The sequence below is a fragment of the Rattus rattus genome, chromosome 9 (genome assembly GCF_011064425.1).
Source record: "Rattus rattus isolate New Zealand chromosome 9, Rrattus_CSIRO_v1, whole genome shotgun sequence".
NCBI classification, from domain to species: Eukaryota; Metazoa; Chordata; class Mammalia; order Rodentia; family Muridae; genus Rattus; species Rattus rattus.
In genome coordinates, this window is record NC_046162.1 from 84,416,954 (window position 1) to 84,444,412 (window position 27,459).

The 27,459-nt window shown below is 37.3% G+C and overlaps 1 protein-coding gene across 1 annotated transcript in view; it reads left to right on the plus strand.

Annotated features, from left to right (window-relative positions):
* Nucleotides 1-480: 480 nt before the first annotated feature.
* The window catches only part of Med13 (mediator complex subunit 13), an 85,869-nt gene continuing 58,890 nt past the window's right edge, over nucleotides 481-27,459 (plus strand). Inside the window, exons 1-5 of the mRNA XM_032912906.1 lie at nucleotides 481-683; nucleotides 2,595-2,829; nucleotides 11,261-11,429; nucleotides 25,086-25,231; nucleotides 25,978-26,175. Of these exons, the coding sequence (XP_032768797.1) occupies nucleotides 618-683; nucleotides 2,595-2,829; nucleotides 11,261-11,429; nucleotides 25,086-25,231; nucleotides 25,978-26,175 (814 nt within the window). The 5' untranslated portion in view covers nucleotides 481-617. The remainder of the gene's footprint in view (nucleotides 684-2,594; nucleotides 2,830-11,260; nucleotides 11,430-25,085; nucleotides 25,232-25,977; nucleotides 26,176-27,459) is intronic.

Consider the following 27,459-nt stretch of genomic DNA (forward strand, 5'->3'; position numbering starts at 1 on the left):
AGGCTTGGCCCAGGGACAACACGAGGACACAGCCGGAGAATGGACTGAGCCCGCAGACACCGCCACCACCTCCGCCGCTGAGGAGACTCTGGGCTTAAGGACATCGCCGCTGCCGGGCCGGGGGCCCGGGCTGCTCTGCCGGTCCTCGCCCTTCCCGCCCCTCCGCGGGCGTCCCCGGGCCGCGGAGAACCCTCCCGGGCTTCAGGGCTCGGCCTGCTCCCACTCCGGCTCTGACTATTTATCGTGTCCCTGATTGTTATTTTTTTTGTTTTTCGTTTTTTCTTTTTTAAATCTTTTTTTTTTTTTCTGGTGGAAGGACAGACATCCCTTCCTCCTCTCCAGAGAGGGACGCGCGTCCGCAGGCTCCACCAGTCCCGGCGGCCGGCGGAGCGCGGCGCAGCCCTCCTGCCTGCGGCCTCGGCCCCCGGCGGCTGGGTGCCTCCGGGCGGCGGGGGGCCGCGGCGGCGCCGGGGGGCGGCGGGGAGGGCGGGCGGCCCGGCGGCCTCCTCCCCACCGCCCCCCGCCCTCCCCGGTGTCTGTGTTTCTCTCTCTGGTCGGAGGCGGCGGTAATGGCGGATGGTGGGTTGTGGCGCCGGCGGCGGCTGCTGTGAGGGACGATGAGTTCCTCCTTCGTGTCGAACGGGGCCAGCCTGGAAGATTGTCACTGTAACCTCTTCTGCCTGGTGAGTGCGGGGGCCGCGGGCGATGGGGGAGGGGGCCGCGCCTTGAGCCCTTGGGCCGTGGGGGAGGGGGTCCGGGTCGCATCCAGATGCCGGTGTCCCCAGGCTAGGCCCTGCCGCCGGAGTCGGCCTTCTCCGAGGCTCTGCGGCCGCCCCCGGGAGACAGCGTCCGCTCACCCACCGGCCAGGGCTCTGCTAGGAAGAGTCTTGCCTTTTTTTTTTTTCTTTAAAGTCTTTCCCCTCCTCCTGTCTTGTTTTGGAGTCTTTTTTCTCCATCGTAGTCTTGTCCTTAACTTGGGTTCTTATCTGGCCGGATAGTAATATTTTCTTATGTGCTTCTTGCTTGCCCCCCCCTCCACCCCCCCCCCCCTTGTATGGAACAGCGTATCCCTTTTCCACACTTTCCAGGATTGCCCCTGCCTGCTTCACTGCCTTTACGCCCTTCCCTTGTAAGTGGGCTTCTCTTAAACAGGACCCCCAAAACTTATGTATTAAAACCCTCTTCGTTTTATAAGTTAAACTAACACAGGGGTAGTTTCCTTATGGGTGACTTCAGATCTTTGTGTAAAAACAGTGTTTGCCAGTTCATATGTTTTCTTTTTAAACTTTGAAAACATTTTGCCATTTTGACAATTTCTAGCCATCTTGCTTTTATTAGAACATTATGTTTTTGTGAGAGTGGAGGGGCTAGTGGAGGAGGTACTGTGGTTTCGCACTAAACGTTCTATATTTGTCAGTTTTGCTTACGTTTTAAGAATGTTTTGAGCTGGCTGTTCCTTTTATTGAACTGAAAAGTCTGGGGAAGCTGGAATTAGGGATGTTCTAGTATGTATATGTAGGTCGGCCCAAATCGGATAACACCCAATAGTTAAGACTTTTTGTCAAAAGTACCAACTGTTGCAAATATCTAGTCCTGAATTAAACGATATCCGAGCTTCGTGAATGACTTTAAGTTGGAGTGACTTTTTCATTTTTCTTGTGCTGTGGGAAATATTAAGTCTATCATAGGTAAGTGAATTAAGTGGGTGGAGCATAACTAGTTGGCAAGCGTAAACTGCCAGTCATGTATCAGCAGTTTCATTTTTGGCACCGTATGCTTTCTGTCACCAAGTTAGAGTAAAGAATTATGAATTTCCTTTGTTGAATCTCTTTCACGATATGGTAAATGGGGATCTTTAACGTACTTCTGCCTTACAGATTAGACTGGTTTTCTCGACAGTGTCCATTAATCAGCATCTCATCACATGTAGTAAGATGTACAGCAGGTTTAACGTTTCTGTCTTCCCCAACTGGATCTATTTTTGGCACTTCGGTTTTTTTGAAGATAGATTAGCACAAATCTGACAGCTCCTTGGAAGTAGTTCTTTTCCTGAAGATGTGTGCTCGTGGGGAATTAGCAGGCTTTTTTTTTTTTTCTTTTCAGAAAAACATTCAGAGTCTTTTCATTAGAGCCATGACGTCTTACGACGATGCAATGAGGGCCTTTACTTTTCAGTTCACCAGGGAGCGACTGTGACTGACGGCTAGAGAGGAATGTAGGCTAGAGACGACAGACAGGCTTACCATCATTGTTTCCTTGGTCGGCTTCCGATATGCTGCGTTTATTACAGACTGGCTACTCACAGGCATCTTTGATATTTTATTTAACAGTTTTGTGTTCTTTTCCTTCAGTTCTTATTGGTTGAAACATTAAAATTGGCCATGGTGTTTTGTTTGTTTGTTTGTTTTTTTAATTTTGGTCAACTTTCAGTTCTTAAGCATGAGTGATTTTAAGGAATTAAAGACTTTATAGTGAATATATATTTATATATAAATATGTAGTAACATGTTTATAATATATTATATTTAATAATCGATATTGTTTATTTGAGTGAATATACAATAATATAGATATTATGCTTTCTTTTCCTTCAGGCCGACCTGACAGGAATTAAGTGGAAAAGATATGTATGGCAAGGCCCAACTTCTGCCCCTATTCTGTTTCCGGTGACAGAAGAAGACCCCATTTTGAGCAGTTTTAGTCGATGCCTTAAGGCAGATGTACTTGGTGTTTGGCGGCGAGATCAAAGACCTGGAAGAAGAGAATTGTGGATATTTTGGTGGGGTAAAGATCCCAATTTTGCTGACCTTATTCACCATGACTTATCAGGTGAAAGCAATTTATCCTTTTTCAATGTGCCTTAGCAACGTTGTATACTTTCCCCAATGTGCATATGCTGTGGTGGGCTGTCTTGTCAGTGGGAAGCTATAAGAGCAGTTGCCATGCTCTGTTTAACCATCCTTGTTTTAGTTTCCTCAAGTTAGCCGTGTAGATTACAGCCCAGCTCCCTTCTGTAGTTTCTCACAGACAGTTTGTATCTAGGGAAAGCATTTTCATTAACCTGAGAAAAATGGAATCTGGAAGCATGGTGTTTTTCACAGTTATATAATAGTTTGAAGTCAAGTGTAACTCACCTTTGAGTCTATTTTGCTATGTTCTTTTTTGTCTAACCCTGTGGGCGGGTCTAGAAGAAATGTAACTTTGGCATATATTTTCAAAAGTATAGTTTTATTTTAATATTATTTAGGATTATGTGTTAACCCAGGGAGGCATATGCTGTTTTTTGGGGGGTGGATGGGAGTGTCTTTTAGATACTGCTTCATCAAAGAATAAATTACTAAAGACAGTGCCATCTTTATAACTTAAAGGACAAAGGTCAGTCTGAAAGTTTGCACAGAAATAGTTTATTACAAGCACATCAATATTACTTCCTTTTTATTTTCTTGACTTTTAGGGCCAAATGTACTTGAGAAAGCAACTATAGCCCTTGATGAAAATTACTGGTTATATTTATTTTAAACTCAGTATAAGTGTATTTTTTATTGATATAAAATAAACTTGGAGGAACCAAGTTCTAGTTTGATAGGATTTTTGACAGTTAAATTGAATTTCTTTTTTTAAGGTCTTTAAAGTTTTCTGTGTGAAGAGGGAATGCAGGTGTGGATATGTGTGTGCCACTGTCGTGTGGGGTCAGAGGACACCCTTCTTAGAGTTCTGTTTCCTCCATCGTGTTGAGACAAGGTTTCTCTGATTGTTTTTGCTGTTCTGAAGCATATCGTAGGCTACCTGGCCCTCTTTGTTTCTGACTGCTTCCTATCTCTGCTCCCCATCTTAGTGTGGGGTGCTGGAGTCACAGATGCATGACATCTGGTTTTTTTATATGGGTTCTGGATATGGAACTGAGACTGGCTAGTGCTTTTACCCTATTCCCTGAGCCATCTCTCCTGCTCTTGGGTCATTTGAAAAAAAAAAACCTTTCTTGTACGATAGTTATCTGTGGTTTATGATTTTGAACTATAGAATCTGTTTTATTTTATATAAAATATAATCCAGAAGTCATGTAGCCTTATATAAATATCTTAAGTCTACTCATAGGGTTTAGTCTTCTTGATAACGTTGGCACAGCTTCTGAATGCACTTTTGTAGTTGAGATGAGTCTTGCTGTGTTGCCTTGAATTCAAAGCCCTCCCTGAAGCCCAGTCTCAGAGCTGGCATTACAGGTGTGTGCTGCCCTGCACAGCCTTGAACAAACCTTTCCATGGAGTGCATTCTGTGTAATCAGAGATAACTTTAATACATAGTGTTTAGTTTTGCCATAGTGATAGGAATGTTTTGAAGGTTAAAAGTCTATTAAAGGGGGTTGGGGACTTAGCTCAGTGGTAGAGCGCTTGCCTAGCAAGTGCAAGGCCCTGGGTTCGGTCCCCAGCTCCGAAAAAAAGGAAGAAGAAAAAAAAGTCTATTAAAATAGAATATGAACTGTTTATTAACAGTGTATGTTGTTAAAACACTTTGTATAGCTATTTTTCTTCTGGATTTTAGGTCATCAGAAGTGTGTTCTCAAGCAAAGCTCGGTTAGAGTTTAAAGTCTTCTCCTTTAGCATCATTTTAAAATGACATCACCTCACTCTAATACAGATACTGATCTTGAATATGATAATTTTTGGATATCAAATTTTTACTGCTGCCAGATTCTGCTAAATGCTATTGAATAACTAAACATTTTTATCAAAGTGGAAGTGACCGAAAGAGTAAATGTAAACACAAACACAGTTGAGTAGCTTGTGACTACTGTTTCAAAGCCAGCCCTGAACTCTTGGTTTATAAAGTCAGTGGTATTTATATGTTTTCGCTTCCTTTTAACCTGTCGTTTACTTTAGAATGTTACTGAAATCAGACTATCTTAAAGAATAATAAGGTCTTTTCAGAGGGAGTATATTTATCTTGCCCTTTTTTTTTGCTCTAGGGACACCGTCTGCCTCCCTTTTGGGGTAATTAGTGTGTCTCTGTGCTCTAGCTAACCCCTTTTTCATTTCTTCCCATCTGTGGCACTCGGTTCCCTTCTTTTAAGCTCCCTTGAGAAGAGAGCAGCTGGACAGTAGGGGTGGCATCAGCTGCATGAGGCATCCTGAGCTCCAAGTGGAGGTGTAGCAGTGAGGAAAGAGGACCAGGAAGGACCCAGGTGGTAACTAAGAGACTAGTTAATTTGGCTTGAGCCCGCTCTTCTCAGGCAGTGTCCCTCTATTTGGTTCAACACCTACTACTTCTTGTTACTGACATGTTTGTGATTATGGTAATATTGTCCTCTTTATTGGGGGTAGAAGTAGAAGGAAGGCATTCATTCTTTTTTTTTTTTTTTTTTTGGTTTTTTTTTTTCGGAGCTGGGGACCGAACCCAGGGCCTTGCCCCCTAGGCAAGCGCTCTACCACTGAGCTAAATCCCCAACCCTGGCATTCATTTTTTTAAAGGTTAGATTTCTCTGTTTTTTGTTTTTTGTTTTTTTCACTGATGTGTTCAATAACCAAACCACAGAGTAGCCACTTTATCTACTCTGTCTCATTTACATCTGTTTTTAAGAGTTATTTTCTTTGAGGTAATTTTAGATATACATAAAACTTGGCAGGGTAGTGTGGAGAGTGCCTATGCATCTCTCACTTAACTTTCTTTATTCTTAATAGCTTTATCAGAATGATGGAGTTTTAAAAACTCATAAATCAATATTGTTATGATATTAAAATATTTATTTACTTCACTTGGATTTATTTTACCTAGTTCTGTTGTTTTTAGGATCTGGTCTAGGCTGCCAAATGACATTTACCTGCTCTCTCATTTTTTGCTTTTCTAGGCGTTGACAGTTTCTCGGGGAACCTCCCTGCTTCCTTTTTATGATTTTGACAGTTCTAAGAGTCTAGAGTCTAGTCATAGTGCATGTTAAATTTAACCTTTTCTTCTGCCTTATACCATTTAGCACATGTCTGAGTTACCATTAAGTTTAGCTTATGTATAGCCAGAAAACATAAACCGAGTAAATTGTATTCCACACTTTGAATTTTTCCTTATTTTGAATCAGTAGTACTTGATGCTGTCTTGCAAAGTAATTCGAGAAGGCCTGATGATTTTTGGATAAGGATTTGTGCTCATTCTTATTAGCTTAAGTATAGCATTCCAGAAAGACATTTGTTTAAAAAGAAAAATCCCTTGAATTTCAAGCCAATATACGAGTTTTTATTGTATTTCTAGGATAATGGACAGTTGAATCCATGTTGGTTTATTTTGGTAGAAAAAGAATTAGAGAAGAATTTTCTGGTTACAGGTTTTCGAGTTGTTTAGTAGTTGTGTGATAATGAATGACAGAGATGTGAAGTTGGTGATGGGAAATCTTAGATCACTGGTTCCTGTCAGGTCTCCAATGGGCATGATTGATTGGCTCCTTTACATGTACTGTTAGTTTGCTGTTTTAAAAAGCAAGATTGTATAATTTCATTTGGTGTGTCTTTGAACATTTCTGTGCCTTTTTATTCTGTATCCTAAGAGTTTGAAATTTTATTGCAGCCATTGTTTTTTTATTCTTAAAAACAAAACAATTCCCTCTCTCAAGATTGTTTTCTTAAAAAAAATCATAAGGTAGATTATGATGAGACTGGATTTCTCAAGGAAAAAGTATGCTGAATCAAGGCAAAAAATACTTGTTCTTTTTTTTGTGGTTTTGGAGGTCTCTATATAGGAGTTTAACAACATATCCAGATACTTTCATTATAGTAGAGTTTCATAATGCATGCTGCCTAACTGGGTCATTATTCCAGATTTAATTTTGGATGCTTTTATCAGAGGACATTAATTATAGTGGACTTTAACCTTAACGGGCAGCATTTAGCAGAGTTGATAGACACAAAGGCAGCAAGCTAAGATGTGCTGAAGAGTTACTTCTATCTTTGTTTTAAAATTCTTAAACTGTGTCCCATTTCCTTGGCTAGTCTTAGGGGTGGTGACTGTGTGTGTGCTCTGTAGTATCTTTTTTTGAGCAAGAAAGTGTTATCATTTAGATTGTCACGTCAGATATAACAATCACCTCACTAAGCTGTTTTAAATACATTTTCAAGTTCTTTTGGCCCTGAGTGAATGATGTGGTAGCTTAAGGCAGTTAGTGATATTTGTTGATTTAATGAGTTATGAATGAGAAATAATTATTAAGAAAAACACTGATTTTGACATGTTGATTTTTTTTTTCAAGAAATCTGTACTATTTTCTAACATGCTAATTTTTGTGTCATTCCTTATTCATTGGCATATGTTGCATCTTAGCTGTTTAGCAAAATTATAGGGAAAAGATGCCTTTTTAAAAATCGGCTGATCACCATGGAGATATTTAAAGAGGTCATTTTTTTAGGAAAATATTGAATATGGTTGTGTCAACTCTTTTGCTTTTGATACTGATTTCTTTTTCTAATCATAATTATTTTGATGACCTATGACACATCCTTTGGCACTCCTATAATCTGTGTTCTTTAGCATTTGAACTTTTGTGTTGCACTCTACAAATAATTTGCAAAATTTTTTGAGTAACACTGATGGTTAAGAGTTTTAATACCAATAGTAATGGAAAAGTACTAAAAACAGAATGGAAACGTGTTTTCTCTGGGGATTAAAGATACAAGAGGAGGAAAACATTTATTTATTTAAGTGCATTAAGCAGACTTTTTCCCATTAGCCTCTGGTTAAGGTCTAAAGTGCCTGTTAAAGCTTCCATGTGTTCTCTCCCCCTTTCTCTCCTTGTTACAGTGCTGCTGTTGAGATTCAAGGATCTTTTAATTAAAGAGAAGAGATACATAGTACTTGTCTTAGGTGGATGGTTCTGCCATTCACTGTTTATATCTGTGAGTACAGTATGTAGAAAGTACTTCTTGTTCTTACAACAGCAGGGTATTAGAAACTTGATTCAGTATACACTTTTTGTTTTTAGGTGACACTCTTCCCAAAACAGAACCCAAATTTCTTTAGACTTTTTATTGGGTATTTTATTAGGAGTTAATATTTCATTATCCATGAAAAATGAAAATGAAATAGTTCTTGGTCACTACCAATAGTAGTGTAAATAGTTACACTTACCATGTAGATGGAAGGCGTATTTTAGAGATTTTTTTTTTTGCCTTAGGTGTTCCTGTTTGTACTAATGAGAATTATGAGCTTTTGGAACAAGAAGAGCACTCTGTTCTTCTGAAAGTATTAAGTTCATATTAAATTTCTCTAGATAAAAGTTAAAGCAATGAGACAAGTCCTTGAGAATTAATGCTTCTTTCACAAAAAAATGTATGTGTATACATTGTGTGTGTGTGTGTGTGTGTGTGTGTGTGTGTGTGTGTGTGTGTGTGTGTGTGTGTGTGAGTGTGGGGGGGGAGAGACATGTGCACTGAATACATGTGGAAGTCAGAAGACAACTTTGTGCAATTATTTCTCTTTCTAGTCTCATACATTCTGAGGATCAAACTCAGGTCATCAGCCTTGGCAGCAAACACTTCACCCACTGAACTGTCTTGCTGGCCTTGGTTATCTAAACCACATTTGGTATTCTTAGCTTAGATTTAGTTGAAATAGATTTTTAAAAATAAAATCATAGTTTTTAGGACATGTAAAAATGTATAAACAATTGTAACTTTTGCTTTTCTAAAGATTTTTGTTTTTAAACACAAAGCAATTTGTAATTTGCTAAACAATCTTTTTGTAAAAATATAAACTACATTTATGTATTTATTTTGTTACTGTGTATGTCTGACTATACACATACAGTGCACACATGTGGAGTTCAGAGAACATCTGTGGGCGTCTGTTCTTGCCTTCTACCAAATGGATCCTGGGACTCAAACCCAGGTCGCTAGGCTTGCTGAGCTATTATTGGTTCAAAACAGTCTTTTAGTGAATTGGAACTTTGTACTTAATACTCCTGTTTTAAACTGTAGTAAACAGTTAAAGAGGTAAATTATTTGTAAATTTTAAATGAATTTATTTGAATTAATCTAAAATAATTTATTTAAATGAATAATAACTTGTAGCTTAGATATGTATAGAAGTAACTGTATCTTATGTCTTCTTAAAACTTGGCAATAGTTAAGCAGTCTATTTTGATAATGGCTACTTCTATAATGCAAATGTTAGAACTATTGTGGTGTTGAGAAGATAGGGAGTTTTGAAGGTTTTGAAGGTAATAAAGGACATTGAACAGGTGGAGAACTGGGAGCAGTTCCTGTCATATTTCTTTTGGAATTATGAACACATGTATTTCTATTGTCATGTAATTCGAGATACAAGTTTTAATGAAGCTATTTGACTTTGAAATCAGAAGTCCTTGCTAAGCTAAAAGATGGATTCTTTTTTCTCTTAGCAGCTCACACATATGCTTGTGATCTAGACCTTAAATAAGTGGAGTCACTGTGCGCCCACTCCTTTTCTCTCAGAATATCTTTATAATAAGATGAGACCCATAAGGATTTTAGTTTTAAGTGAAGTAGATAAGGATCTCTAACATACTGAATGTGAAATTTTCCTACTTAAAATTACTTTATTCTAGCCTGCGAGTATTACCATTTTCCTTTGTTTTTCTGTAGAGGAACAATCTTAGTTGCTTTGAAAGGCCTGACAGTGATTTAGGAAAGAACACTTGAAAGAACAACATAAAGTCAGCATTAACCTTTGTAGTGGCAGTTTCCAGTGCAGTTAAAGTCCACTGTCATTATGGTTTTTAGTTAATGTTTACTCTGATCATTCTGAATATAAACCGAATGTCACTTTTAATACATCTCTGTTTTTATTCAAAAGCTCATAGTAAATGTTATTTTTCTAGGTTCAGCATGTAAGTTTGTGAAGTGAGAAATATTTGTCCTTTTGTTTTATTTGAAAATTAAATGAGAGCAAGACATAGTGGCATAGGTCTGTAACCTCAACACTTGAGAGGCTTGAGAGGCTGAGACAGAAAGATCATGAGTTCAAGGCTAGCCTTACAGAGCAAACTCCTGTCTCAAGAAAAAAAGATGATGGTGCATAATTAAAAAATGTTTATGGCTGGGAGTGGTAGCTCATATGCATACAATCCCAGTACTAAGTATTGGGATCCTGAGACAAGAGGATTGCTGAGAGTTCAAGGCCAGCCTGGTCTACATAGTTGGCTTCAGGACAACTGGGTTAAAAAGAAAGACAAAGGAAAGGTCATATAAAGATATAGTATAGAAGATTCTTAATTATATTTGGGCTAACAAAATAATATGTAAATTGCTAAAGTGGTATCTATCATTTTTTGTTACCTTTATTGAATGTTTCGTTATAGATGAAAGAGTGAATTTTGTTCTCTGAACTGTGTCCAGACTTACCAGTGATTGATTTCTGTCCCCTACCCACTACCCCTGAAACTTAGAGTGACTAATAGATTTAGTGGGAAATTTGAGGCTATGTAGTTAGTGAAGAGCAATACTTCTTATGACTGATAGGTCATTTAAAATATAAGTTTATATTTCCTCCTTTACTGAATACTCATGTGAATCACTGAAATGAGATCTATTTGATAATTAACACATCGTGGCAGCAGCTTCCTTTATACTCGTCACTGAGTTTTGCAGTTGAGTCATAGATTAGAATGCTGATGGTCATGAAATGTTTTGAGTTTAATTATTAACTGGCTCTGCTGTCTGCCCCTCCCCCACCTCAGGTTAAATGATTAGAGGAATTAGGACAAAGTAACAAGTGAGCAGTGTAGAAACAGGCATCATATGGTATGTTTAGTATTTTCTACGTTATACAAGAAAATACCCTTTTTCAAAATACAGAAAACAAGTTTTTATGTTTATGATACCATTGCTATCTTTTATATTGTGGAATATAGTTTTGGGGCAGTTTTGTAGAGCTCTTAGACATTGTCTGTCTTGTAGGATATCTTTGAAACCTGGTACTTTGATGTTTAAAGATGTGTTAAAGAACACCTAGTGGTGCATATTTGTTATCCTCACACTCAGGAGATAGAGGCCAGGTTCCTGTCAAGGACCAGACCAGCCTTGGCTACATACTAAGTTCCAGGCCATCCAGGTCTAAATAGTGAGACTCAAAAACAAACAAACAAACAGCCCTCCCCCCCTCCAGTTGAAGAGATCGAAAGGTTGCAGCTCTGTATTCTGAGGTAAAGGAGAGAGCTATGGATACAGACATCGGTCTGCCACATATTGAGTTCTGTCTGAGAAGATGTAGTCTCACTAACTTACTTTGCACTTGATTTTTTCTTTAGAAGAGGAAGATGGAGTATGGGAGAATGGCCTTTCCTATGAATGCCGTACTTTGCTTTTCAAAGCAGTTCACAATCTGTTAGAACGATGTTTAATGAACCGAAACTTTGTACGAATTGGCAAGTGGTTTGTGAAGCCATATGAGAAAGATGAAAAACCTATAAATAAAAGGTAAGCTATCCTATTTTCCTCTTTTGATAGTTGTTTGCTAGTTTTATGAGATGTATAATAAAGAGTTAATATATTTTACAGACATATTCAGAAGTTAATGTTGGCAAAATACTACAAGTATTTAATTTTTATAACTACTTTCCTCTCCCTTTCTACATTTTGAGAATTTTATTGCAATGGGAATGAGCTACATGTTGTTGTAAAAATATAAAAAATATACATATACTTTTTATTTTTGGTTGTTGTTTGAGCAGTGTCTCTCTGTGTGGACCTGACTGGCTTAGAACTTGATTTGTAGAATAGACTGACCTTGAACTCCTGATTGATGTCTGATAGGGTTGACTCATTTAATTTTTAAAGATTTTTGTTTTACATGTAGGTTTATGCGTTTTACATGGATATCTACAGTGTATGTGTAGCATGTGAGTGCCTGATGTGTGAGGAGGCCGGAAGAGGGTTTTGGATCTTTTGGAACTAGAGTTACAGATGATTGTGCGCTGCCACGTGGGAGGTGGGAGTGGAACCCATGTTCCCTGTAAGAGCAGCCAGCGTTCTTAACTTCTGAGCCATCTTCAGTCCCTAAATTCTCCAATCTAAAGGTGTTTAAAGTAAATTGGTGTTCTTCTGCATAAGATGTGTTTAATTTTAGGGGATTTAATTTTCTTGAGCTTTGGATTAGATTTATGACACAAAAAAGTAGAAAAGTTGCAGATGGAGGTACATAGATCTTTAGGGCAAGCATACTTTATTTTTGAGATAAGATCTTACTGTATGGTATAGCCTTAGGTATCCTGGAGCTCACTGTGTGTACTAGGCTGATCTCTTACTCACAGAGACTCACCTGCCTTTGCCTCCCAAGTGCTGGGATTAAAGGTGTGTGCCATCACTGCCTGACCAGATTTTATTTTTAATGGGAAAATATGTTTTTAATTTTTTGAGATAATTATATATTTTTTTTCTTTTCCTTTCTCCCTCTATTCCCTCCCTACCCCTTATTCTCTCTTGCTCTCATTTACATTTATGGACTCTTTCTTTAGTTGTTGGTGTGTGTGTGTCAACTCTGGGCATGGTGTGGAGCAGGTCTAAAACCACAGCACTCACTGCGGGAGGTGGAGCTGGGAGGGTCCCTGGCACTTGCTGGCAGCCAGCCCAGCTCTAGGTTCTGTTTCAGGAGGCTAAGATGGAGAGTGGTAGAGTAAGACGCCTGGCATTCTCCATGATCTCTTTGCTGCTTCTGTACCACACACGCGCGCATACACACGCACACTGTCTGCCTCTGTCCATATTGTCTGTCTTGTGTCTCTGTCTCCCCATCCTTTTTGTGGTAATAGGGATCAAATACATGCCAAGCAAGTGCTGTCCCCACTGAGTTGTATTTCTAGCATTTAGTTGAATTTTTATTTTGAGGCTACCTTTCTGAGTTGCCCAAGTTGGCTTCAAACTTGTAATCTTCCTGTGTCAGACTCCAGAGTAGTTGGAATTGTGGCATGCACCACATGGTAAGTCCAGGAAGATATTCATTTTCTAATATTCTGGACGCAGACATAGTTAATTTGTCTAGTAGTTTGCAGGGACTGAAAGACAAGAAGTGGAGTCACCTTATAGTTATTGTGCATTGAATATAGGTATAAAGAACCCTTAAATCTATGAGTAATTAACCATTCAAACAAGTTAGTCTTTAGATAATTGTATAAAAGAACATCTGATATTTTATCTTAAATAGTTGAGGGGTTGTTCTGCAGTTAGATGGGTTTTGTGCTAGTCACTAAGTTTGCTAGTGAGATTATAAGCAAATTGGATGGTGTAAGAACCAGTGACTTTCGGGCTGGAGAGATGGCTCAACAATTAAGAGCATTGACTGTTCTTCCAGAGGTCCTGAGTTCAATTCCTAGCAACCACGTGGTGGCTCACGACCATCTGTAATGGGACCCAATGCCCTCTTTTTGGTGTGTCTGAAGAGAGCAGCAGTGTGCTCATATACATAAAATAAATAAATATATCTTAAAAGAACCAGTGACTTTCTATACTTGAGATGCTTGATAGTATATCCAAGTAAGACTCTGGAATAAGAGTATTATTGAGTTTATATTTTGGTAAACATTTTGTCATGTTGAATCTGTTATACCCATTTTGCTGAGTGGGCAGTTAAGTTTGTTCATTTGGCAAGAGTTTTTTTTCTTTTGAGCCAGGTCTCATTGTGTTGTCCATTGATTCCTAGTGCACTTGATCTTCCTACCTTACCTTTCTACTAGTTGGTAATATAGGTAGGTCCCTCTGTACTAGCTTAACTTTTTTTTTTAATTATTACATTTACTTATTTTAATCCACACCTCGTTTCTCTGTGTGTATATTTATGTTTGTTTGTATGTATGTGAATGATGGCCTTCACGTGCTACATAGCATGTCTGTGAATATCTTTTGGAAGTTTGTTACCTTCTGTTATGTGGCTCCTGGGAACAGAACTTATTGACATGTTTGATGGCAAATATCTTTATCCACTTAGCTAATCTCCCCAGCCTCTTGCTTACCAAGTTTTAAAAACTTGAAGGAAGATGTACAGGACAGAAGGAAATTGATCTATAACTCTTTTTCGAGGCAACTGATAATGATGTCTTACAGTATATACTGGCATAGGAGATCTTGCTAAGTAGCAGATGATATTATATACAGTATTATGAAATTCGTAGCTCAGACTGGCCTGGAATAACTGTGTAGCCTAGACTAATCTAGAATCCGTGGTGCTCCACATGCCTCAGTGTTCAGAATTGTGGGTTTACAGGCAGGATTTACCACATCTGGCTAGTATTTGATTTTAATATATACTATAATCTTATCCCATATATTCAGTGGTAGATATGTAACTTTTTATGAAAACAGTATTACTAATTTTATTAGTCTTTGACATCTTTATTTTATATATTATCTTTAGCCTCAATTTTAAAAGGCAACATATTTTACAAAACATACACAGGTAAGCGTGCATATACACACATAGACACGTATAAATCCAGGATAAAATGGATACATGGTAGATATAACAAAAAGGAGATAGGATCAAGACTGGTTTTGTGTATTTTTATGTCCTGGGAAAGAACCTGACCCACAAAGATTAAGATGTTCTTGGTTTCTGTTTTGTGGGGAAGGATAGGAATAGAATATTTCAAGCATTTGTGGTAAGTTGTAATTAGAATATTAAAGCTGACATGGTGGCACATGTCTGTCTGTAATGCCAGTACTTCAGAGACTGAAGTTGCAAGTTCAAGATCAACCCAGACTACATAGTGAGTCTTATTGAACCACAATTTCCCCTTAACTCTTAAAGAAAGAAAAGGAAAAGAACATTAGGATGAAATATTGAAAAACAAAGCTTTTTCTCCTCTTAAAGATGTTTTGTGCCTGTACTGTTCACTGTGATAGTCACTAGCTGCTTGCTGCTATTTAAACCCAATACATTGAAATTAAGATAAAAATTACTTCTTCAGTTTCATAAGCTACATTTTAAATTCTTATTCTATATAATGGCTGTTTTGTATAATAACGGTTCAGAGATGGGGCATCTTATCATTGTAGAAACTTCTTTTGGATGATGTTGCCTTTATAACTAACATAGTTTTTAGTGTTTTATGCAAGCAGTTGATCTAGTGATTTTTTTTTAATCAATAGGCAAAATAATATGCTTTTATGCTTTAAAGTGCAATAATAAAACTATTTACTCCTACATGTGGCTTCTACATTATCTCCTGATCTCTAAAATTAATTAAAAATAAACACTGTGACATGTAAATCTCTCATGGAAAGGAATTGGTAGCAGTTAATAGGTTTAGGGTGATCTTTGTTCCTTGGATCTCTTACTACCTCTGGAAAGTTCAAGGTCAGAGGTATTGTTATGTGTTGTCATTATTGTTTGAGAGAGTGTCTTGCTTATGTAGTCTAGCTTGGCCTTGAACTGAGCCTGTAGGCATGTATTACTGTGTCTCCTTTACTAATATGTTTCTTTTCTTTGAATTTTCTTGGGTAGCGTAAAGAAATAAGGTAGACAGGAGCCACGTGCATAGTGTAAAGTTTCTGTTACACTGTTAATACATATGTGTGTGTGTATGTGCCCCCTCCCCCAATAAAATTAAAGCCCAAGTAAGGTGAAACTAATTTTAAGAATATTTTACTTAGTTTGGTACACTTGAAATACTTTTTTTTTTTTTTTTTTCCGGAGCTGGGGACTGAACCCAGGACCTTGCGCTTCCTAGGCAAGCGCTCTACCACTGAGCTAAATCCCCAACCCCTTGAAATACTTTTTAGAGCGTAAATCTATCTCTGAGATATTTCCTTTTTTTTTAATTGTGAGGCCTTTGAGTGTGTATTTTATCCTCAGAGCATATCTTGATTTGGATTGGCCATAGTCCAAATGATTATAATTACATGGTGATTGTTTAACAACTAGTTTAACTTGTTAATTAAACTTAACTTGTTAATGTTGGTTGCTTATTGTCCAGTACCGGGTGCTCTCCGCCTGGAATTAAGTTGTGTGTGGTAGAGTCCCAAAGGTCCCTGTGTCAAGGTATCCACTGTCTGCCCAGTTAGGCTTAGTTATTTCTTCAAACTGTCCACCGCACCCTAGCCCAGCCCACCCCCGTAGTTTTTCTAGAACTGATTTGCTCTTACTGAGTCTGATCCTGCAGAGTGCTATGCTACCTGCACCCCAATGGATTTTGTTATGGTGCTTAAATCATTAGGATTTGTATCGCTTTTAACATTTTCATCTTTCCCAGGAATATTTTGAGGAAAATTACGCCCTAAGAATGACTTTTTCCCCTTTTCACTGATTTTTTTTTCTTACTTCTATTTTCTACTACTGTTCTTAGAATTGACTCAAACAAATCTTTTTTCATGATTGTTTTTAGATGCTAATGAGACTTTTATGAAATGAGGAAGACAGTAAGGGAGCTTGGCCTAAGTAGGACTGATAAGGCCCTGTTCATAGTTAAGGGTTTACTGTAAATGACTGCAAATCTTAAAACATTCCTACGGTTTCTCTAGCTTTATAGGTAATGAAGTGTAAGCACATTTCTACAGTGCTACACAGGACTAAGGGCTGGAGCCGACTGCCAGGACATGAAAAACAGAACTTGTAAGTCCTGTTAGGCAGACGATTATATTTTGTACACTTAGATCTTTTTAAAGAGTAATGGTAAATAGTAAAAGCAGAGAATAGCAAAAGGAAAGAATTAAAGATTTCAAACTTCATAGAGTAATTGTTTTTTAAGGATTTTTTTTATAATGTTCAGTAATATGTTCACTAAATGTGTAGAAGTAATAGAATATTCAATGATACATTCTTTGGGATTTTCGGATAGATACTTTGTTCATGGACATATTAAGAATGTTGGACATTGCTGATTAATGGTGGCTGGTAAAGTTGTCTGAGTATGGAAATGATCTGGAGAACATCCAAAGATTATTGATAACAGGACTGGGGCTGTAAGTGGAGGACTTGCCTAACAGCACAAAGTCCTCAGTTTAGTCTGTAGTACCTCTCTTGTATTTGGGAAGTGGAGGCAGGAGGACCAGAAGTTTATGGTTGATTACATGAGTTTGAGGTCATTCTATGATGTATGAGCTCCTGTAATCAATCAATCAATCAATCAGTCAGTCAGTCAATCAATCAAATTATTGCTTGTGCTGAGCCTATTACATGGGCTAACCTTAATGTATAAATTTGAAAGCTGTTAGCTGGGCATAGTGGCACCTGCCTTTCTCAGCCCCTGGGAAGCAGAGGCAGAAGGATCTTTGTGAGTTTGAGGCCAGCCTGGTCTACAGAGAGACTTCAGGACAGCTAGAGCTATAGAGTGAGACTGCCTCAAAATCAAAACAAATAAATATAAATAAATAAAAAATTAGAAAAATAAAATAAAAAATAGGAAACTATTGAATTCATGGAATAAAAGTAATCTAGGAATTTAAGATAAGTAGGTTTAAAATATTATAAAAACACATGTAACAAAATGTATCATTTTTGTCCTTTTTCCGGTATTTCAATGGTGTTAAGGAAATTGACATGGTGGTACAATTGACATTTTCTGCCCTTTGGTCCATGGCAAACAACTTTTCTGTTTTTTTAATAAGGGTTTTAAGTACCTCATATAAGTGAAAGCATATAATATTTGTTATTTTGTATGTGACTTATTTCATGTGGTATACCTTCAAGTTTTAACAACATTGTAGCATGCGAGAGGTTTTTTTCTTTAAGACTAAACAATAACCCATTGTACATTTAGTGTATTGTGGACTTGCTCATTGGCTGGCATCTGAGTCATTTCTATGTTTTGTCTATTTGTTGTAAACACTAGTGTGCAAATATTTCCTCAGGTCCCTGTTTTTCATTCTGTGGTTACCTACTCAGAAGTGAAATTGCTGCATTTTATGACAATTTTAAATTTAATTATCTGAAAAATTGCCATACTGTTTCTCATTGTGGCTATAGTGTTTTACATTTTCATTGGCAATATAAGAGTTTCAGTCTCATTGCACCCTTAACAGTGCTTGTTATTTACTGGTTGTTTGTTAAGTAACCATTTTTGTTGGTGTGAAGTGGTATCCTATGTTTCTGATTTGTAGTTCCTTAATTACTATGGCTATTGAGCATAGTTTCTTTTTGGCTGCTTATATGTTGATCTGGAAAATTACCCAACTCTGTCTTTTTTTTTTTTTTTTTTTTTTTTTGGGTTCTTTTTTTCGGAGCTGGGGACCAAACCCAGGGCCTTGCGCTTCCTAGGCAAGTGCTCTACCACTGAGCTAAATCCCCAACCAACTCTGTCTATTTTAATTGTTAGGATTATGATGTTTTGATTTTTTTTGAGTCAGTACCTTGATTTTGTAATATATACATGTGTGTTTATGTATGTGTGGAATGAGTAGATCAATGTGGAGATCAAAGCCAGGGTTCACATGTGCTAGACTACTGCTGTACAACTGGGTAGCATCCCTAGCTCCAAGGGTTTGATTTTAAAATAGCTCATAGCTTGTGGTGCCACACGTCTTGAATCCCAGTACTAGGGAGGCAGAGGTAGGCAGATGCCTGTTGAAGCCCAGTCTGGTTTACATAGTGAGTTCCAAGACAGCAGGGACTACATAGAGAGATCCTGTTTCAAAAGTAAAAACAAACAACAACAAAACAAAGTCATATAACCCTCTTCGGGCCTCAACTTCTCTACCAGCAAAATGGAATATTGTTATTTCTATAGCTTCCTAACACAAATTCTGAAAACAGATCATTTGCTTCCTAGTACTACACACACACAAGGTGCGTGCATGTATTTATGGAGCCACACACCTGTTGTCCTGTGATCTTGGTAATTCGGAAGTTGAAGCAGAAGATCTCAACTTTGAGGCCAGCCTACAGGACAAGTTCAGTGCTAATTTAAGCTACATTAGGAGACCTTGCTCTAAAGCAGGCAAGCAAGCAAACAGAAAACTTGTTATAGAAGAGCTAAATTCCATGTTTTGTTCTTTTGAGATAATAATGTTTCACTGTGTACCCAGGCTGCCTTTTTTATTCCTCTGCTTCCTTTTCCTAAGTACTGGGATGTCCAGCCCTAGAGGAGCTAACTCTTTGATCTGGAGTATGTCTTCTTCATCATTGTCCTTTCTCTTCCTCCTCCTCTTCCTCCTTCCTCTTTAGAAAATAATCTTTTAGGGAGCCTATGATGTAGCTTAGCAGGTAAAGGCGCTTGGCCACCAAGCTTGATGACCTGTGATGGTTCTCCAGAACGCATGTGGTAGAAAGGAAAAACTGACAGACACCTACAAGTTGACTTCCACTAGTGTGCCCTGGCATGATCATAGAACATACATACACATACAACACGTATAAAACTAACAAAACTCTTTTAATTTTATAATGTAGTTGAGGAACATTTCTATGACACAATTGTTGAGGATTTATCTCTGATTTTTGCCTCATTGATAAACAGTGTAAGCATCTAGAAAACAAACAGTAGCCTTCACTGTCCTAATAGTATAGTATCTAACAGTGTAAGTTCCTTGGCTTGTCGTTGTAGTTAAAGACGTTTGTTCACTTAGTGCTAATTGTAGGTGTCTCAGGGGATGATACTATAAATGATAACCTATCTCTTTGAAAGAAGCCATGCTGAATTTAGTATGTAAGTGCTAACCTGCAATTCTCTGTACTATAATGTTCTGTGCCTAGAATATTACTTTCAATGTAAGAATCTTAAAAATATGAGTCCTATTTTAGATCACTTCTTCCCAATATCATATACAAGCTTGGTTTGTAAATCATATTGCAGTATGAAGAGTATATAGAGGTCATTTGCTAGCAGTATGGGTGGGATGGTTTTCCTTGCTGGGAGTAAGAGCTGCTCTGTCTACAAAACAGGGTGTTGTAGATAGAGACAGACAGTGGGAAGCAGGGACAGTGCTGCATGACTTTGGAATGTTAGCTTTTCACGGAGATTCCTTGGTGGCCAGTTTTTTACTTTATACCAGAAAGCCCAGGGGTTTTTTTGTTTGTTTTTGTTTTTGTTTTCTCTTTCTTCTCCTAATTTAAAAGTTAAATGGGACAGGTAAAGGCACTTGCCATTAAACCTAATGATTTGAGTTTGGTCCTAGAGACTAATGTGGAAGAGGAGAAATTACATCTCCTAGTTGTCCTCTGACCCCTATAAGCACACACACTACACATAAATAAAATTAAATAAAATTTAATTTTTAAATTTACATTAAATAAAATGTAATTAAAAAAAGAGTTAAGTGACTAAATGCTCGTTGCATATAGGTTGTTGGGGAATTTGAGAGATTGGCCTTCATGCTTTTGTTTTGTTTTGTTTTGAGGAGCAGGACGTGTGGCTCATGTTATGAACTGTTTCACCCTTGGTGACACACTTAGTGCCTCTTTATGTTGAAACATGATGTCACTATGTTTGCAGACTAAAAAAGTAATTGTAAGTTTCCTAATTTAATATTTCTTTTTAGAAGTGAAACACAGAGTGAAAAGAAGTATTTTGGAGAACTTAATTGTTTAGAGAAGCCTTAGATATGAAGGTATATAATTCAGATCTCCAAAACAACCAGCCAGCCAACCAAATTACCTCCTCCTTTTCTTCCTTCGTTTTTTCCTTTCTTCCATTCTTTTTCAAGTTAAAGAACCTATATCTGTTTTAGGTTATTGCTTATACTTTCAAATATTTTTGGAAGTATTACCATTTTGCTCGATTGAAGAATTTGCTATTCAGTGGGTTGTGGAGATGACTTAGTCATCAGAAGTGCTTGCTGCTCCTCCCCATTGTGTATATAAAAAGCCAGGCATGATGATGTGTGCCTGCCATCACAGTGCAAGTCACAGAGACGTGAGGATCCCCTGGCTTGCTGACCAAATAGTAAACTTTAGGGTCAGTGAGAGAATCTGTTTCAAAAATAAGGTGGAGAACAATTGAAGAAGATACCTGACTTTGACTTGCGTGGACACACATGAGCACATGTACTAACTTGTACTTACACACATAGTGTTACTGTGAAGTTACCAAGTACAGCTTTTACAAAGGAAAGGAGGGGATGAATGAGGACCAATAATGAAAATTTTACGCTGATATTAAAGATAAAATTTTTTCCAGGTATTTATAAATTGGCAGAGAATTAAAGGAATTTTGAGTTGATTAGGATGTGGAGATAAGTGTATGGCAAATAAAGGGGGTTTTGGTGGGTTAAGTATCACGGCTTACAAAGTTTTGCCAGGATCACATTCTAAAGGTATTAAAGTACAATGTTAATATTTTTGGATTTAGTCCTGAACATTTTAGGGAACTGGTGATGATTTTAGGCTTTCCAGTTACGTGATCGCAATTAGTTTTCATGAAGATCCCCAGCAGCACTGTGAAGCAAGAAGGTAATGTAGGAGTTCTGATAATTACTCCTAATCCCAACTCTTAGGGGGCCAACGTAAGACAAAATGTTCCAGAATTCGAGCCAACTTCGGTTACATAGCAAGTACTAGGCCACTCTGGGATGTATAGTAAAACATAAAGAACAAAAAGTATACCCATCAGATAATAATACCCCCAAAAGACATGCAGGTCTATGCATTACAAATATGTAGTTAAAAGGAATTGGTAAAAACGGGGAATGATGGAGCAAAGAAAAAGTTAAGTCCTGCCAAGGCTGGACCCCCAGTGATTGTTGGGGGGAGGGCAGTAATGGGGGAGGGTGGGGAGGGGAACACCCATATAGAAGGGAAGGGGGAGGGGGGAGGGGGATGTTGGCCTGGAAACTGGGAAAGGGATTAACATTTGCAATGTAAATAAGAAATACCCAATTTAATAAAGATGGAAGAAAAAAAGAAAGAAAAAGTTAAAATGGTATTATATTTGTGGTTTAGAGTATTATATGGAGGATAGATTTGAAAATAGATTTGAATGGTTAGTTATAAATAAATTCAGCTACCAACTTTATTCTATAGTTTATTCTATTGATAGTTTATATCAATGTGTCAGATTGCTTTGTGTCAAAGGCTTACTGCAGACACGATGTAGAGGAAAGACAGATTCCTCTTTCACTAATGGTTACCTTCAAGACCAAAATATTTACATGATGGAAATGCTTCCTTTAGCAAAAACACACCTTACCCCAAGAAGAGCAACTAGAAACAGTATAGATTCCTTAGAAGAAATTATTTGAACAGAGTTCCAAAGAAGGTGACTTCAGAGGGCTTAAGAAAAAGACAAAAACTGAGAGTACAAAGGCAGGCCTGTTTAAAGAACGCTGGAAGACTAGACCCATAGGGGTGAAATGGGAGAAGGGATGAATCTTGAAGGTAGGTAGATGGCTGTCACCATGGGATATGGGAACAACCCGGGGGATGAGATCCAGACTCTATTCTTTTTTTAGGAATTAAAATTCCATTTTGAGTACAGAGTTCTTCATGTTAAGGCATTCTTATAACACCCTATACTTGCTTTTTATCCCATAGTACCTAACTTAAGTTCATGCCTTAGTACAGTATTAAGTGTGTGTATATGTGTATGTGTGTGCAGTTATTTTAAAAATTTGTTTGGGGGGGTTGGGGATTTAGCTCAGTGGTAGAGCGCTTGCCTAGCAAGCACAAGGCCCTGGGTTCGGTCCCCAGCTCCGGAAAAAAAAAAAAAAATTTGTTTGGGGATAGATTTGTGCCTAGTATGTTCTTGGTAACACAGGTACCTTGCTATTGCTAGAGCATACTGGACAGTAGAAGTGCTGGATAACTTCAATAAAACTTCAAGTGTTTGTTTTAAATGAGCACTAGCAATGAATATTTTGGAGGTGAACAGCTGTCAGAGCTATTACCTTTCTTTACATATCTTGGCTTGATAACTAAGTTTATACTCCTTTGTCATAGTATCTGTATATAATCTTCATAATTCTTCAGCCAAGATCTATTCCAATAAAGTAAGCATTGTAATCAGAGGAAAAGTAAGTTTAATTTAGCTTTTTAAAGAGCACTAACAGCTTTTCTAGAAGACCTGGGTTCAATTCCTATTACCATCTGGAAGCTCTCAGATGTCTGTATCGCTCGTTCCAGGGGAATCAGATGCCCTCTTTTGGCCTCTGAGGGCACTGCGTGCATATGGTACACAGACACATATGTAGGCAAAATATCCATATACATAAAATAAAATCAATAAATCTTTTTAAAAAACTTGTTTAAATATTATATCTTGGATCAGATTCTTAATGAGAAAAAAAGAGCTCTAGTGGTTAATCCAAATACTGATTAGCTCAGTGTCAGTACTTTAACAAATAGAGCGTGGCTATTGAAAAATACTAATAGACTCGGGGGCTGCGTGGGCATGGGAACCTCCTCTGTGGTCTCTTTTTACTTTCTAATATGGTTTTAATTATTCTGACATAGCAGATATGTTCATATTAGATATGAACAAAAATTAAGCTGAGCATGGCAGCACATCAGTGTAATCTCAGTACTTGGGAGGTAAAAAGCTGAGATTTGGGAGTTTGAGGCCAGTCCAGGCTATTAAGACCTATCTCAAAAACAGCAGGAAGAATAATAATCATAAAACATAAGCACAACTAACTTACTAGGTGAGAAAGATGTAGTGATCATTAACTAATGGGTAGCATTCACAATTTCAGAAAACTTGAAAGAAATTGTAATATAAATAGAACTGAATGGTATTATAAAAAATATTTCCAGCTCGAATACCTCAGCCCCATTTCTATAAGAAGCCTGGTTTTATTTTTCTGCTTCTTGTTTAGTTCTTCTCATAATTAATGCTGTAGCTTCAGAGAATCTTACAATTCTTGACCTCAGTTTATAAATTTCAGACATTGTTTATTGTTATTGCTAAAGACAAGATTAATTTTATGTCAGCTGCTTTGGCTTTGTATTGTGTTTATTAGAGAAAAATCTAGACTACTCACATGCACTAATGAGAAAGGAGTAAGAGGAGAACAAAGTTGAACCTGTGACACGTGAATAGTTGATACAGTAACATACCCTCATACCAGCTGTCAGGTACTTTAGTGACTTCCACAACATTTGTAAGGTTCAACTTCTTCTTTTGGCTTTAGACATTGTTGATTCCTGCTATCTGAAGAAATTCTCAGTTCTATTACTTTCTACTTTTTTTTAAAATTTGGTTTTTCAAGATGGTTTCTCTGTTTAGTCCTGGCTATCCTAGAACTTGCTCCATAGACCGTGCTGGCCTTGAACTCACAGAGATCCCCCCTGCCTCTGCCTCCTGAGTGTTGGGATCAAAGTTGTTTGCCATCATTGTCTTTTCCTTTTTATTACTATTTTCTACTTTTATTAGGTCTCTAGTATAACTTTTACTATAATTTAGTTCTTTATGCCTGTTCCTGAAAAATATTAAATAGGTCTAGTACATGTATATATTGGTTTGGAGTTGATTAATGATCATTTAAGGAACCGGCTTTAAGACAGATGCTTGAGACAGATGTGTGGGAAAAGATTCTTAGTATATACTGTCCCAATTCCTTTTCTCCCACTTGATTTTCTTATCCTTTAATTTAAAATATATCTGCTGTCCTTAAGAATGTATTTTCTAGGTTTAGACAAAATGAATAGGCTATCTCTTCTAGCTCATGTGCCTCAGCCCTGAGAATTTATTTTCTAATTTGCTTTCTTGACTTATTTCTGTGATCGTGTAATAACTGCATATGTGGTATATCTAACTTATTTTAACTGGTTTCTTAAAGCTGTTTGCATTATAAACAGTGTTGTGAATACTTCATCTTTCCTCATATGGATCATTTCTCTCCCCCACGGATAATAAAGACTTCTGAGCTAATGTATTCATTTCTGTGGTATAACTTCTTAATAAAGCAAAGCATGATGAATTGATAATGTAGTTCAGTTAGTAGAGTGCTTGGCTTTCATGCATGAGACCTCATGTTCCCAAGATCCAGAATCACATAAGCAAGGCATGGTGGCACATGCTTGTAATCCCAGCACTCAGGAGGTGGAGTTAGAATGATCAGAAGTTTAAAGCCATCCTTGGCTATGTCGTGGCTAGCCTGAGATATGTGGATTTCTGTCTCAAAATAAATTGAAATATTAAAAGCAAAGCAAATTATTTTTCTATTTTTTTGCTATTAATCATCACTAAACTATAACTTTTCCTTCTTTATTAGTGAACACTTGTCCTGCTCTTTCACCTTTTTCTTGCATGGAGACAGCAATGTTTGTACCAGTGTGGAAATTAACCAACATCAACCTGTGTACCTTCTCAGTGAAGAGCATGTCACCCTTGCTCAGCAGTCTAATAGCCCATTTCAAGGTAGATTATTTTATTGTCATAGGCATTTGATTACTTATTTTAGTGTTGGAGATTAAACTTTCATGTTAGCAATTATATTAGTAAGACAACAAAATAAATACCATTAGTGAAATTATTTAAAATTCGTATGCATGGGAATTTTAACATTTCTCTGTTTTCTCTTAATAGCATATTACTTTGTGGATATGTTAATCATTTCAAGGTTTCGTGTGTAAGCTATGTTTAGCATAGCTACCCAAGGGAACTTTTGATGTCATTTATACCATGAATTGTTGACCTCAAGAGAAGTTGTTTTATAAGGTTGCTGATTGCTTTTTAAGTACTGGAAGTATCTTCTTTAATTTTAAATGTAGTGTGTGTGTGTGTGTGTGTGTGTGTGTGTGTGTGTGTGTGTGCGTGCGTGCATGCGTTAAAATTTATGTGTCAGTACTTCATAAATATTTAGACTTATTTATATAAGTACATTTTTTTCTTCAAGTTGCTTAGAGTCAGAATAAGTTGAATGATATGCAGGTATTCCTGGATCGTTTTGAAATATGATTATATTTTGAATTTGGGGTAGGGATAAATTTAAACTATTTTCAAACTCTTAGCATTGTATTTTATATTAAAATGTATGATAAATTTGTTTCCTTGGAGTGATCATAATGGATTTTTTTTATTAGACTTACATCATTATAACACTGTTTATTATGATTTTATTTGCTGTAAATCTTTGCTTATTGGATTTCTGCTTTGGTTTCTAGTTATCTTAAGTCCATTTGGACTAAATGGCACTCTCACGGGACAGGCTTTCAAGATGTCTGATTCAGCTACGAAAAAATTAATTGGTGAATGGAAACAGTTCTATCCTATTTCATGTGGTTTGAAGGAGATGTCTGAAGAAAAACAGGAAGACATGGATTGGGAAGATGATTCTTTAGCTGCAGTAGAAGTTCTTGTTGGTATGGATTCTGATATTAGTCTGAAGGGGAATCCTGTGTATTCTAGTTAGATTTTGCTAAATAACAAACAGCTCCCTTGGCATTCAATACTGAACATTTATTTTTCTTGCTTACTTTTTCTGCACATAAGGGCTGCAGGGTTGGCTGTGATGGCTTTATGTATGCTCTCCTTGTACAGTCCAGGTTAAAGAAGTACCCAGTGTCTACATGGTACCCAGCATGTTTTGTTCTAGGACACAGTGTTCTTAGGAACAACAGGGATCAAGCCTAACAGTGGAGTCCATTAAAGCTGCTGCTGAGATGAAAATGACCTAGAGGAATAGCACATGTGCTCTAGGGAATTAGTCAAGACTGGCCACCTGTCCAAGCCAGAGTTATTGGGACAGAGGAATATACTCTGTTGTCTACGTGCTAAAGAAGGGGACAAGAGTAACTGTGAAGGAGTTATTTGGGGGCTAGAAAAGTTGACAGCCTGTATTGTGTATAGTGCCTGACTATTTAGCAAAACTTTTAGTAACAAAATATTCCTAAATAACTTCTGGCATTGGTGTGTTGTCCCTAAGTCAGTTCTTTCTAGATTAGCTCTAGTCCACATGTCATATTCAAGGTGCAGGTTAGCAAAGTGGTCTCTTTCTGGGCATATTAATTATGGAGCAGAGACAAGAAGTAAAAGAGACCACACCGATCCCTCGAAGCATGTTTAACTCTGTTAAGATGTGGCATAGTCAAGCCTGACAATGTGTAAATACATGGGAGTTATGGAATATATATATATATATATATATATATATATATATATATATATTTGAGCAAATTACTGGAATTAGCATCTTTGATACTGTAGTTAATGCAATCTAATAGAAATGTCTCATGTAAGGATTATCTTATGGGAGTTTTGGAGTTTTTATTAGTTTTTTTGGGACTGTTTTGCCTTATAACCCAGGTTGGTCTTGGACTCAACACATGCCTGTCCAACCTCCTGAGTCCTGGGATTGCAGATGTACACCACCATGCATGGCTTTTTTTAAAGTTGAAACTATTCTTATTATTTTATTCTTATTATTCAGTTTCAGTAAATACATGATTTATTATTGGAATAGTTATGAGAGAAACAGTACATTATTAGACTTTAAAACAGACAAGAAGACAAAATGGTCCATGATCTTAAGTGTCCACGTTATCTTTATTAAATTTATAAGTTAATGCAGTGCACATTGATCAACTACATAAACAAATTTAAAAAAGCAAAACATTTACAGTAGAAAATCTGTAGCTTAAAAATAC